Consider the following 13,235-nt stretch of genomic DNA (forward strand, 5'->3'; position numbering starts at 1 on the left):
GGACACTAGAACCTTGTAAGAGGAGTAATTTGTTCAAGACTCATTGTAAGTCTAGTAGTTAAATCTGCAATGTGATTGTGGATAGTGGTAGTATCGACAACCTTGTTGCTGAGGAGATGGTTCAGAAAACTTTGGTTTGAGGAAAGTGAGACATACTTGTTCTTATAGGATTGGTTGGTTGCAAAATGAACATGCTTTTGAGATGAGGGAGCAATGTCTTGTTGATTTTCAGATTGGGTAGTATAAAGATCAAGTGTTGTGTGATATTATGAACATGAGCAGTTGTCACATATTGCTTGGTAGACCTTAGCAGTATGATTGCAAGGCTATGCATGATTGTGTCAAGAATGTGATTACTGTTGAGAAAGGTGGCCACAAGCATTCCCTAATTCCTTTGCAGAATGAAGAACTTGGTAGGAGGAACCTGAATATTGGCAACCGAGTTCAGTTGAAGGATTTTAAGAGGGTTAGAGATCAGCATGGAAAGAAAACATGTAGTACATCATGCATGGATGTGCAGAAGAAAGAGTGGAACAAGGGAAAGAGTGTGCAAGTTGAAGACTTGGAGGACATGTATATGAAGAACCAGTCTAGGATTTATGTTTTGAATCCCAAAAGATGTTCTTCCAACTTCTGAGAACATCTTTTTGCGCTTGGGTTGTTAGATGCAGGAGCATCCTAGGGTTGTTAGCAATCCTGCATGTTGGAAGGATTTTGGCTTTGGAGTTGTGGACTCAGTCACCAAAGAAGTGGTGCTTAGTCATTATTGAAAGTAGTGCTAGCTAAGGAGCTTGGTCAACGAAGGGGGCTCTGTCATTGAAGGCTTGCTTGGCATCTACACTATTGCTCAACACGTGAGGAACTCGGCAATGCTTGTTAATTTGCTTAGGCTTGGCAAGTTGGCTTGCCAGATGGCATTCTTACGGATTTGCGCAATCGAGTTGGAGTATTTAATGCATGTTGCATGAGATCGTGATGTGGAGCAATCGTGGGAGTTTGCTTGGACCTATTTGGGTCTTGGTTATTTGTTCTATGTTTATTTAATGGGTATTGCAAACCTTTTAAGGGATTTGGTATTTAATATTTGTTGGAGGCCGACTTGTGGCTCAACATGTATTTAATGTAAGGGTTTATTCAATTTATAACATACTAGGCCGACATGTGGCTTAGTTGGCTATAAGCAAGGGTCTTGTGGAGTCTTTAGTCATTGTCATCCAGCTTGGAGAAGAGGATGTGGCAAAGGAGCGAACTTTGAAGAGCTAGTAGCTACGGCTTGGGAAACAAAGAGATTGCTTGGTGGGCTTGTGAGCACAAGTTTAGATCTTCCTTGGAGGTTTCTGCAAGAGTGTGGTTCTGGACTAGTTTGGGGTTGGATCTTGATGGGTCTTGCAGAACTATTGTTGTAATTGCTATTGTATTTGGCCATAACCCAGAAAGCCTTACAGCCGGGCACATTGCATGTAAACAGTTATTTTATAAAAGAAGTGTTGTGAATTGCTATTAGATCTTGCATTGTTGTTGTGTTTCCGCTTTGTGGTTATTTGTTGGGGGCTAAGATGCTCCTTTGGGGATTCTCTTGCCTTGTACTGCATCATTAAGCACATGTAGGTAGTAGTTGGTATGCATCTTTGGATTTTATTTTTGTACTGCAAATTCCTATTGGAGTTCTGGATTGTTTATCATTTCGAAAGTGAAAGATCTTCCCTATTTGGTCATTTCGATTTCGATGGGATTCAACGCTCACCCTATTCCATTATGTATGGTTTGGCTCGGATCTGACAAATCAGAGCACCATCTGTATGCGGAAATATCATCACTATTCGGTAACAAGCTGCATATATCTATTTGGTCCCTAGTTTTTGGAAGTTATTTGTGTTTAATATATATATCATTTGCATCCCAATTGGCATTGTCAAATTCCACTGCATTCCCTCTGACATCAATCACACAACCTCCTACCTGCACCATATGGATTCTTTCCTCCACCATACAGCTGTTCGGCATCCTACCAAATGTACGCCCTCATCTTCACCCCACCGTACAACTCTACTAGCCTCCACCTTGTCCCATCGTACAGCCTACCCACACCGTATGGCCTACCCAGTCAATACCGCATAGACGACTGTACGGGTATATTCTGACACCGCACAGTCACCCCTTGCGTACAATTTATGTGGGTATAAGACTATGAAGGGCTGGAAGCCCTTATGAACATTACAGAAGAAGTCTGACCTAGCAGCTCAAATTACCCTGTACTTAAAAGAACAGTTAATTGGCTTGAAGTGAAATGGAGAAGGAAAGGTGTACCTTCTAGAGAGGAAAAATCTGCTAGCCCTTCAACCCAAGGAGGGACTTTTGCTCCCACCATGGTGAGAATTGTGAGCATAGTTGTTAGCCCAACATAAAGGAATATGCAAAGTGATGGAGATGAGAAGCATCCTAATAAAAATTAGGTTGAGATGAAGAGCATATGTGAACGGGATGAAGAGAATACCCATGCTAAATAGAAGGAAGTTGAAGAAAAGTGGTGTATCAGCAGATTATGCAGAATAGTACCATAACTTCAATAATGGAAATATCATCTTCTCCAACTCCTACCCCTGTAACTCTTCCACTTACATCTGTTGCTGCATCAGGAGCAGGTGATACTGACAATGTTGGATCAAGCCTCACTTCCCCTATTTGGTTGAAACAAGAGGTAGAAAAGTAAATAAGGTAATCTCGAATGCTGATTAAATTGACACCGTTACCTTGCACTTTCAGAGATCTAGGAAGCCTAAAAAGGCCAAGAGGATATCTAGAGTCGTTGCCAATTCTAGTACTGGACATAACATTTTGGAGATAGCCAACCCTGTTAGGGATGTAATCATGGATAGAATCACAGAGGCTGACTACAATATGCCCAGCATGGATATGGAACCTTATAAACTAAAAAGTGAAGCCTATCATGAAAACTTCCATATACAAATACTAACTGAAAGAGCGTAAGAATTGGAGAAGAAGAGTCGTGAGCTACAGGAACATTTGGCACAGGTTCAGCCTTATATGGAATTTGTGACCTATGTCATCAGTTCTATCAGAGAGAAGCTTCTATCCCTAGGCAAGTCTTTGAAACAGAGGTCCTTCTTGATCAATTCAATAATGGTGTCAATAGAATGCAAGAATTAGCCAAATGGGTTGAACAAATGCGAGATCACGGTATGGCACACCTAACCACCCTTAGAAGCCTACAAATTAGTACCACCAATAAAAGGCAAGCTTTGATTCAAGAACTAAAACAGATGAGAGATGAATAAAGTAGCTTATATGTTCTAGTGAAAACCATTGAAAAAATACTGGAACTAAAACCTGCAGTATTGGTTATTGAGAAGATAGCTGAAATTCAGACCTCCTTGTTATATTCTACTAATTGAAAACTTTCTTTGTATAAGTAGTACACCAGTTATCTTAATCAAGTCCATGATCAGAACATTCGCAATCTGATCAAATATAAGGTGATTTAGTTCTTTGGATGTGGACTTGACTGATGAATTCAGGGAGAAAGTCAATGGGTTGGAGGAAATTAGGAAGCAATATAAAGAGTTGTTGTCTGAAGGGGTGGGGAAGGTCCAAGATGATGATTCAGAGATGTTCAGCAGGTTGAACAACTTGCACACAATCCTAAACACTCTTAAGCTCAAGGATACGAAAATTCCTGAAGAAATTAGGGATGCAGAAAAAGGGTTGGCTAAATGGACAATCAAGTTACAGGTCACCGTCATCCCATATTATGATAAAATCATGACATATGCTAACAGGTACCAGGAATATCATCGGAGAGGTAGGGAAGTGGAAGCAACAGTGGGAGTTGCACGGGTCGAGGCAACAAGTGTACAAGGTTCAGGAACAAGGGAAGTTTTTTACTCTTTATGATTTTTATTTTAAATAGTTTTTCAAGAAACTTTATTTTTCAGTTTTTCAAAAGACTTGGCAAAATAACAGTTCTCAGAGGACTGTTATCTTGTGATGTTTTAAATAGTGGATCACTGAGTTTTTCAGGATCTTTTAAATGAATTTTGATTGACTTACTTTTAAAAAGACTTAAACGCAATTGCCATGATGAAGTTATGCATATTTGATCTTTGAATCAAAATGTGTGAATGCTTTTCATGTAAAAAGATATCAGTAGATAAATGTGTTGAAGTTTTCTTTGCTCTTCATGGAATATGGGAATCTTATCTGTGAATGAGTTCCTATGAAATATCTTAAAGTTATTGTAATCTCTTAGTTTAAAATTTCTTTTGTGGACAATACCTTTGCAAGCTTTCTCGTTAAAAGCAGCTTCAAGTTAATATTTTGTTTTAGTTATAAGTCATATAAAGGTAGCTGCCACCTTTGAAAATAAACAGAGAAATGGTCAATGATAGATCTTGTTTGATCAATTCAACTGTGGTTGCATTTATCACCTTGTTTGGGTGTCAGATAATAGAGTTAGGTGATAATTCTGTTAACCAACATCCTTAGACATTCATTAAACACAAAAATGTGAATTGGAAATGGTAAATGGAATCAAGTCTCCAGGTATCAGATGACTTCATCTGATTATTCATGTTGCCTTGTACCATTTCCTTGAACAGCCCCTGCTATTTGTTACAAATTTATGACACCACCATATAATACATATTTTTCAATGCCCTTGTGGTGGAGGACTCACCTCAATTAAACTGTGATCGTCATAAAGCCTAAGTCATCTAGTATATGTGTGTGCTTTGATGTTTCCCAGTAAACATGTAGACGTTTTTGTTTTTCTCTTTTTGAAAGTGGCTTCTCCAATTGTGATTCCAAGTGAATACAGTAACAAACATTTCCAATTTTATTCTAAGGTATTTAACTTAAACAATGTTTAAATCCAAAACTCTCTAACCTAGGTATTCCAATAACTCTGCAAAAGTATTGAACTCATGACTGCATATTACAGCTGATAAAATAATTCGTATGTTAGCTGTTACAACCTAATAATTTTCAGATCCAATGAAAATATGAAAAAAAAAATTATTTATTCTTATAGTGGACAAGAATTTGATAAGATACATATAAAGTTGCTCATGTGCATTCTGCTTCTGAGAATATACACAGTAATAAAACAAGGTAAAGAAAAAGTGTTTATTTTTTACACAGATAAGTGGGAATATATCTGATATGAGATATTCTCCATAGCAAGATCCTATCATGGAAGATTTCTTACTTTTGAAACCAGGAGGTTTTGGATTTAGGATTGAGAAGTACTCCATGTCCTGATGTCATTGATTCATAAGGCTTTTTGCCTTTTTCTCGCCTGAAATAAAGAAAGATTGATGAGCATTGGATTGAAAAAAATTAAACACTGCTCACTGAATTGATGGAAATCCTAATTCTTATGTAACATACATACCAAAAAGGGAATTTCTTCTGTTCTGAAGCGAAACAAACAAGAGGCATATCAGTGTCATTTTTGAGTACATAAGGTGTATAAATAATAGCCTGCACCAATGCAGCACAAGAAGAGGTCTGTCATTTGTTAAGATAACTAGCTTTCTGTGTACCTTATACAATTGACGGTAAAGTTTCACAACAAAATATGTATATCATTTCATTACTCACTTCTAAAAAGCCTGTTTCTCCTCGTGATAACCTCAGCATGGCAAAGGTTTGCCCATCCCCAAAGTCCAATTCAACATCTAGACCATGCATGTCACCTTTACTGCCACGAGCCAGTTTGCCGAATTCACCAACACTCACTGGATTGCTCTTTCGTTTCAGATCACAAAGTGTTATAGTTAGGAAAAGACTGCTGAGATCTTCATACATGTAGGTTTTATTTCCACCCTGAACAATAGCATGATTGTCACTATGTTCATGTACTTCATCTGCATTTGTATCTGCACATAAAATAACAAATTGGAAACAATGAAAAGAAGTGATAAACATTTGTACAATTATTAATTCTAATGGTACTTAACCAAACAATAACCTGAGGAAACTGCAATCTCCTCCTCAAGAAGATTGGAAACCTGAATGGTTGGCAAAATCAAGATATCCTGTTGTTCATACAGTGCAACTGTAGAGGACTCTGGGCCTTGTTGCCCAGAAGTATGAGATCTAGTCACAGGTACCTTCCTTCTTGTAGTTCTAACAAGAAAATAAATATCTTTGAACTTTGAATCTGACATCTTTGGACCACAGTGAATGGTGCTAAATGCTGACTGTGTAGACTGACCACTGAATTTCAGTTTTAAATGATACGTTAATTTTTCAAAGAGCCCTGAAACACGGACAGCTTTCACACCTTTCAAATCCTCTGACCACTCAAAGGAAGGTGATCTTTCACTCTCCGGAACAGACTTATCAGAAGTTGCAGGGCGTACACAGAGCAAATAATTCCCTGAAGAATAATAGAAAACATACAAGATATAGTAGGAAACATGTAAAAATGTCCAATATCACAACAATTTTAAGTAGACCACAATACTTTCATTAAATTCTATGATATAAGATTTATCACTCCAATTCAGCCAGGATAAATGGTTCAAGAAATTGAATTTGTCATATAATGCAGCCAATCATCATTTATGATGTGTTCATAAAATTATGTTTCAATCAAAGTTGTAATTGATTAAACTAAATAGATTAAAAACTCATTTACAGCATACCACCTTATTGCATTGTAAAAACATCTTGTCTGAAATAATGAGACAGAGATTTCTATTCATGTCATCCTTTTCATTCATCTAAGTTATGTCATTTTTCCCATGAAGGCAATGACATTTCTCTTCTAATGTGTGAAAGTGATATGATCCTCCCCATATTTATAATGTGTTTGAGCTTTATACAAAAATATTTGGCAAGGACATCTTTCAAGAAAATACGTGTGGGGCAAATTGAGATTCATTATAGACTAGATGTTTGAGGCTGTTAAAGATTGTAGCTGCGATAGAGATCTTTATCTCTAGAAATATGGACATTATTACCGTTATAGTCAACCTTCAGCTGACAAGGAAACTTATGTTTAAATTGTAATATTAAATGTAATGACATGTGTCATCCAATATGTGTTGAGGCATTGAAATTCTAAGAGTTATAATTAATTATAGGAGTTATGGGAATATCAAGAGACCTTTAGTTATAATGTGAAAAGTCTCTCCTATTGTTATATATTCACTTATAATTAATTATAGGAGTTATGGGAATATCAAGAGACCTTTAGTTATAATGTGAAGAGTCTCTCCTATTGTTATATATTCACATCAAGCAAAGGATATTGTAAACTTGAACTTTTATGATCAATAAAAATGATATTTTGATGTGAGGTTGGGTTTTTCCCTTCATTCTAGAAAGGTTTTCTCGGGATATTTTTGGTGTTTATTGTTTCGACTTTGGCTCAGTTCTGATCATAGTTCCAAAAATCGCCATGAAATCGCCGAAATCGCGATAAGATTCATGGCTCCCGATTTTTTTGGAATCGGAAATCGCTGGTGGCGATTTTTTCTTGTGAATCGCCTGAATCGCCAAAATCGGCGATTCATGGCAAAAATCGCCAAAATCGCCATCATGAATCTCCAGAAATCGGCCGCGGCAGCAAGGATAGAAAGTTCAATTTTTTTTTAAAAACACATGTTTTATTTGCTTTCTAAGTTGACTTTCCTCTTTGTTATAACCCTAAAGAGCCTTCTATTTGCTTAGTATGAGTAGAAGAGAGGAAGAGTGAGAGAGAAGAAGAGAAAAGAGAATCCATAGGTTTCCAACCGGCAAGAAGGAAGAGCACCAAAGAGATCAGAAGTCCATTTGGGGAGGCCATAAATTGCATTGGGAGCATTAAGGAGTCAATATCAACACTCCTCAACTCATTTGCAAGAGGTAAGTGTTGGTTTTTTTTTTGCATGTTAGTGTAGTATGCATTTTTTGTTAAATTTTTTTAGTGTTCATTTGCAAATCTTGAATGTTTTTTATTTTTAGTTTTACTAAATTGCAAACTAGGGTTTGTTGTTTTGTAGTTTTTGTTTATTAGTTGCAAACTTTGATTTTTTGTATGAATTTTTTTATTGCAGCAGCCCTTTGCTTTCATTTTCCAATTTCCACAATGGGTAAAAAAGATGAATGCTGGAAATATAATGAAGAGTTTCCTGGGAGAACCAAATATCAAACAAAATGTATATTTTGCAAAGAAAAAATAAATTCGGGAGGTATCTATAGATTGAAATACCACATTGCTGGCATACCTGGCCATGATGTCACAGTTTGCACTCAACAAACCGCTGAGGCAAAACGCTCTTGTTTAGTGGCATTAGAAAAAATTGAACAAGACAAGTTGACTAAGAAAATGCAACTTGAAGGGTTAAGAGGTATTGGCTCCCATGCTCCCACATCCGCAACCGCATCTACATCTGCATCAGCTTCCGCATCCGTAGGTTGTGTTGGAGAGGGTTCTTCTAGGCCTCCTTTTCATCCTAGTGCTAGTGCTCATGTGAGTGTTAGTGGTAGTCGGTCTCATACTGAGACAGAGTCCAACACCAACCTATTGCGGCCTAGAGTGCGGAAAAGCAGAATGGATAGTTACTTTGTGCCCCGCACTACTCCTGGCTCCCAACCCACGCTTGAGGGCATGGGTTTGAACAAGGAGATTCATGATGCTGCCAGAAAAGAGATTTGCAAATTCTGGTACTTTTGCAACATTCCATTTATTGCAGCCAGGTAATTGATTCTTTTTTCTTTGTTATCTTCAAAGTTAAAGTTAAAAGTAAAAGTAAAACTTTAATTATATCTACTTGTTTTCTGATTTTAGTTTTTGACATCTAAATTTCTAATCAATATCATTATCTATTTGTGACAGGACTCCTTATTGGCAGAACATGATAGATGCAGTTACCATTTGTGGTCTGGGGTTTAAAGCCCCAACTGAGGCTAAGTTGAGTGGATACCTCCTGGAGGAAATGGTTGAGGATATGAGGCATGAGCTTGAGGACAACCGAAAGGAGTGGATCGAAAAGGGTTGCACCATCATGACTGATGGTTGGACAGATAGGAGGGGAAGAACACTCCTCAATTTTCTTGTATCCTGTGGAGGTGATTGATCATTCTACTTTCCTACATACATAATTTTGAATCGTGATTGACTATTTCAAATTTTGATTTGTTGATTGCTAATAGTAATTATAATTCGTTGTTTTGTTACTTGTAGGATATACCATGTTCCTCAAATCCATTGATGCTTTTGCTCATGTAAAAAACGCCACATACTTATGTGAGGTTATTGAGGAAGTTATAGCAGAGGTGGGGGAACAAAATGTGGTGCAAGTGGTGACGGATAATGCAGCAAGTTATGTTGCTGCAGGTAAACTTTTAACTTTTTAAGTTTTGAAAATAAATTTATTTGAATTTTGAACTTTTTCTAATTCTAACTTAGAATTTCTAAGTTTCCTAAGTTCTAACATGTTTGAAATTTGAATTTCTAATTATCTTAAAATTGTTGTAGGCAAACTTTTGATGGAGAGGCACCCCACCATATTTTGGTCCCCTTGTGCAGCACACTGCCTTGACCTCATGTTGGAGGAAATTGGCAAACTTGAGTGGGTCAAGTCATGTGTGGAAAGGGCAAAAAACATATGTAAGTTTATTTATAATCATTCATTTGTCCTTAGCACAATGAGGAAGTACACAGGAGACAAAGAGTTAGCTCGTCCAGGGATCACGAGGTTTGCCTCGAATTTCATCACCTTGCAGTCCTTGTTGACATCAAGGGATGATTTGAGGAGCATGTTTGTTGGGCGGGAGTGGATTTCATCTTCCTATGCTACGACCACTGCAGGGATAGATGTGGTGGATTGCATATTTGATGATGATGGTTTTTGGAAACCTGCTAGAGAAATACTTAAGGTAATTTTATTGCAATTTAACATTTAATATTTTACAGTTTACTATGCTAATTGTTTAATGATTTAGTTTTACCTTATATTATTGAATTATTCTATGTTTAAGTTTTGACTCAAATTTTTGTTTTACTTTATATGTAGGCCACTGAGCCTCTTGTATCTCTCCTACGAACTGCTGATGGGGAGAAGCCCTCTATGGGCTACATATATGAGGGCATGGATAGGGCCAAGGAGGCCATTAGAGCTCAGTATGCAGGAGTGCAGGAGAAGTATGCCCCTATTTGGGACATCATTGATAGGAGATGGCAGAATCAGCTCCACAGACCCATCCATGCAGCAGCTTACTTTTTGAATTTGGCATTTCGTTTCCGTCCTGACTTCAAGGCGGATGAGGAGGTTCTCACCGGATTATATACAGTGATCCAGAGGTTGAGTACTGATGAGGATAGCAGTGCTGCAATTATTGAGCTTGATAAGTTCAATAATAAAGAAGGGCCACTTTTCTCTAGCAGGGTAGCCATAGATGCTCGGGAAACAATACAGCCAGGTAAAAATTAAATAATATATTCAATGTTCATGAATCTAGATTCTAAACTTAAAGTTGATTATGTAATTTTAGAGTTAACTTGTAATTTGTAATTTGTAAATGAGACTAATTATTTTTATTTTCCCTTATTTCAAATAGATGGTGGCAAATGTTTGGGGCCACAACCCCAAAACTTCAAAAAATTGCCATTCGTATTCTGAGTCAGCCAAGCAGCGCTTCTGGATGTGAGCGCAGTTGGTCCATGTTCGAGCACATCCACTCGAAGAGGAGAAACAGGTTGACAGTGCAGAGGTTGAATGATCTTGTCTTCGTTCATTACAACCTCCGTCTTAGGATCAGACAGATTTTGGGCACTGACTCCTCTCCGATCATTCTGGAGGAGATTGATCAAGAATCAAAGTGGCTCACAGAGGTTGTAGATCCAGTCTTCACTGAGGAAGACCGTGCGTGGATTGACCAGGTGGATATAGAGGCTGAGGCAGCTAGAGCACGTTCTTCAAGCATTGGTAGACGCACACGTGCACGCACAGACACAGGCCCTAGCGACATTCGTGAGCCATCTTATATGCGGGAGATATGGCTCGACAATCCTCTAGGACCTACATTAGACGCCTTGCTACTAGGCAGACTGGATACTCAGAGGCTGAGGCTGAGGCTGTAGCCGAGCTTGAGGATGATGTTGAGGATGATGATGACTATGAGCCTGAGGCTTGAGCTGGAGCCTTGTTTTTATATTTTGTTTACAGATATTGATACTGAATCATTGATAGACATATGTTTCAAAGTTTCAAACTTTCATGGATCTTCATCTTAGATTCTTACATAAATTTATGATTTGATGTCTTATGGATCATCTTACATACATTCTATGATTTAAATCATTATGATCATTTGATTTCTATTTACTTCAGCTAGCCTACAATTTACATTTTAGATAACATAGTTACGTATGTGATGGATTTTATGTTTCATGTTTATGTATGTTAAGTTTTAACTTCTATTTGATGATGTTATAGTGTGCTTAAGTTATATTCAATAAAGGGTGCATGAAATAAGTTTTAAATTGTTAAAATCTTTAAATTTAAAGGGTTTTTTCAAATTTGCCGATTCATCGCCGATTCATTGCCGATTCATTGCCGATTCACGATTCGATTCGGCCTTGCCAATTCCGATCCGATTCCGATTCACGTTTCTTTGGTTCTGATTGCTGTTAATCGTCACTGATTTCTGGGCTCTAATTTAAACATGGTATCAGAGCCTAGTTGTATAAGAGCAATAAAGTTATGTCTTGTTTCTTGGTGTAAATATCTGTGAGTATCTGTTTTGGTTTGTGGAAGTAAAGCTTTCTATCAATAGCGAACCAAACTCATCATGGTTGCACCTAGCGGTATAGGTTGCACATCGATGATCTTATGAGTGAAGTGAAAGATCTTCACAAAATATCAGATTATGTTGTTGGAGAGGGTGAGCTAATTGAGGTTTTAAATGAGCTTCTTTATCCAGATATGTTTGTCAAGGAAAAGCAAAATAAACATTGTTTTGCAGGATCAAAGATCACAACATTTTTGCATCAAGCTCTCAAGAGGGACCATTATCAAGAAACATATATCAAGCTATTTGAATCCTAATGGCGTTGAAGAGATCATTTTTTTCCCTCATTATGAATCAGATTGGCTATGATCAAGATAGGTAACCATGGTATTATGCAAAGACATATCATAGGTGAGTCTTCGTTCCAAATTCCAATAAGCCGTAACCTAGTCCTTAATTGATTTGATGAAGATATAAGAATCAACACTCTTGTTAAATTTAATATGCTTATTATTTGTTATGTGACATAAATATATTCTCATTTGTATGTTTTTAACTAACATATTCATTGTGACATGTTTTCGCATGAGTATTGGGCAAACAACACCTCCTTGGTAACGCATCGTGAAGTTTCTGCATGGGTTTTCATGTCGATGCACCTTCTATCAATTATCTTCTGATCATCGTTTTCACCTTCTGATCAAGGGACACAAATATTTATCATTATCATCATCACAAATGAAAGGGAAAAGGATTGGCATCGCTTGAGCTTCATCTCAAACAATCATAGTATTATCAACTTAGTTTTCTGATTCATTTTGGTCTCTCAACATCATATATGATTAGAAATGTTGGTGGAGGCTATCGGAAATTCATTCATGTGTATCAATTTCTTCAAAGGCTTCAATTCATTCTTGTGATTGTCACAAAGGTCTTCTTTCCAATCAGTTCAGATGTCAATTGTTTGAATTTCTCACCTTGCGGCTGGCCATAAATCCAAATCTTATTAAGAAAGATTGCATGGAGGGCGTGAATTCAAGAGGGACAACCTAACTACAAATGTTAGCTGTCAATTCTTTGCAACTTATATTCTTCTAGTTGTGTCCTATCAGGTTGTGCTAGCATGGGTGAGTTTAATTGATATTTTGTAGCCGGCGTATGAAGAATATAATTAAGAGACAAGCAAAGGATCACAACAATTATGAAAATCCGTGAGGCAGGAGGGAGAGTTGTATATGGGTTTCTTTGGTAGGACTGAGGGGGAAGCATCAATTGTTGGAGCATTATAGCCTGCGAGTGGCATTGAAGATACCTTGTCACAAATGCCCTCTCTCTTTGTCGGTATCCTCCTTTGCATATCACTTGCAGTTCACTCAGCTACATTAGGATGTCAAATAATCCCTTGTTATTACTACTTCAATCCCAAGAGTTATATGAAGTTAATGTTTGGCGCATAAATTGGAAATACTTCGAATAAACCTTTGAAACTCATT

At 37.4% G+C, this 13,235-nt stretch overlaps 2 protein-coding genes across 6 annotated transcripts in view; one reads left to right on the forward strand and one right to left on the reverse strand.

Annotated features, from left to right (window-relative positions):
* The window catches only part of LOC149552143 (vacuolar protein sorting-associated protein, putative (DUF1162)), a 336,370-nt gene that overhangs the window by 131,737 nt on the left and 191,398 nt on the right, over positions 1-13,235 (reverse strand). For all 5 annotated transcript variants that reach the window (XR_016352867.1, XR_016352866.1, XM_089787620.1 and 2 more), the window contains exons 17-20: positions 5,990-6,400; positions 5,620-5,897; positions 5,411-5,499; positions 5,225-5,314 (exon numbers count right to left, since the gene is read on the reverse strand). Coding sequence is in view for 3 of the 5 variants with exons in the window: in XM_089787620.1 (XP_089643746.1) it covers positions 5,225-5,314; positions 5,411-5,499; positions 5,620-5,897; positions 5,990-6,400 (868 nt within the window). In the remaining 2 variants the exon portion in view is untranslated. The remainder of the gene's footprint in view (positions 1-5,224; positions 5,315-5,410; positions 5,500-5,619; positions 5,898-5,989; positions 6,401-13,235) is intronic.
* On the forward strand, positions 8,851-10,560 carry LOC149552144 (uncharacterized). The gene is made up of 4 exons (XM_089787624.1): positions 8,851-9,078; positions 9,194-9,346; positions 9,488-9,888; positions 10,026-10,560. The coding sequence occupies exons 1-4, from the start codon at positions 8,865-8,867 to the stop codon at positions 10,440-10,442; spliced, it is 1,185 nt and encodes a 394-aa protein (XP_089643750.1). The 5' UTR covers positions 8,851-8,864; the 3' UTR covers positions 10,443-10,560.

Source organism: Cupressus sempervirens, chromosome 6 (genome assembly GCF_028749045.1).
Source record: "Cupressus sempervirens isolate cs-2001-9-10 chromosome 6, ASM2874904v1, whole genome shotgun sequence".
NCBI lineage: Eukaryota > Viridiplantae > Streptophyta > Pinopsida > Cupressales > Cupressaceae > Cupressus > Cupressus sempervirens.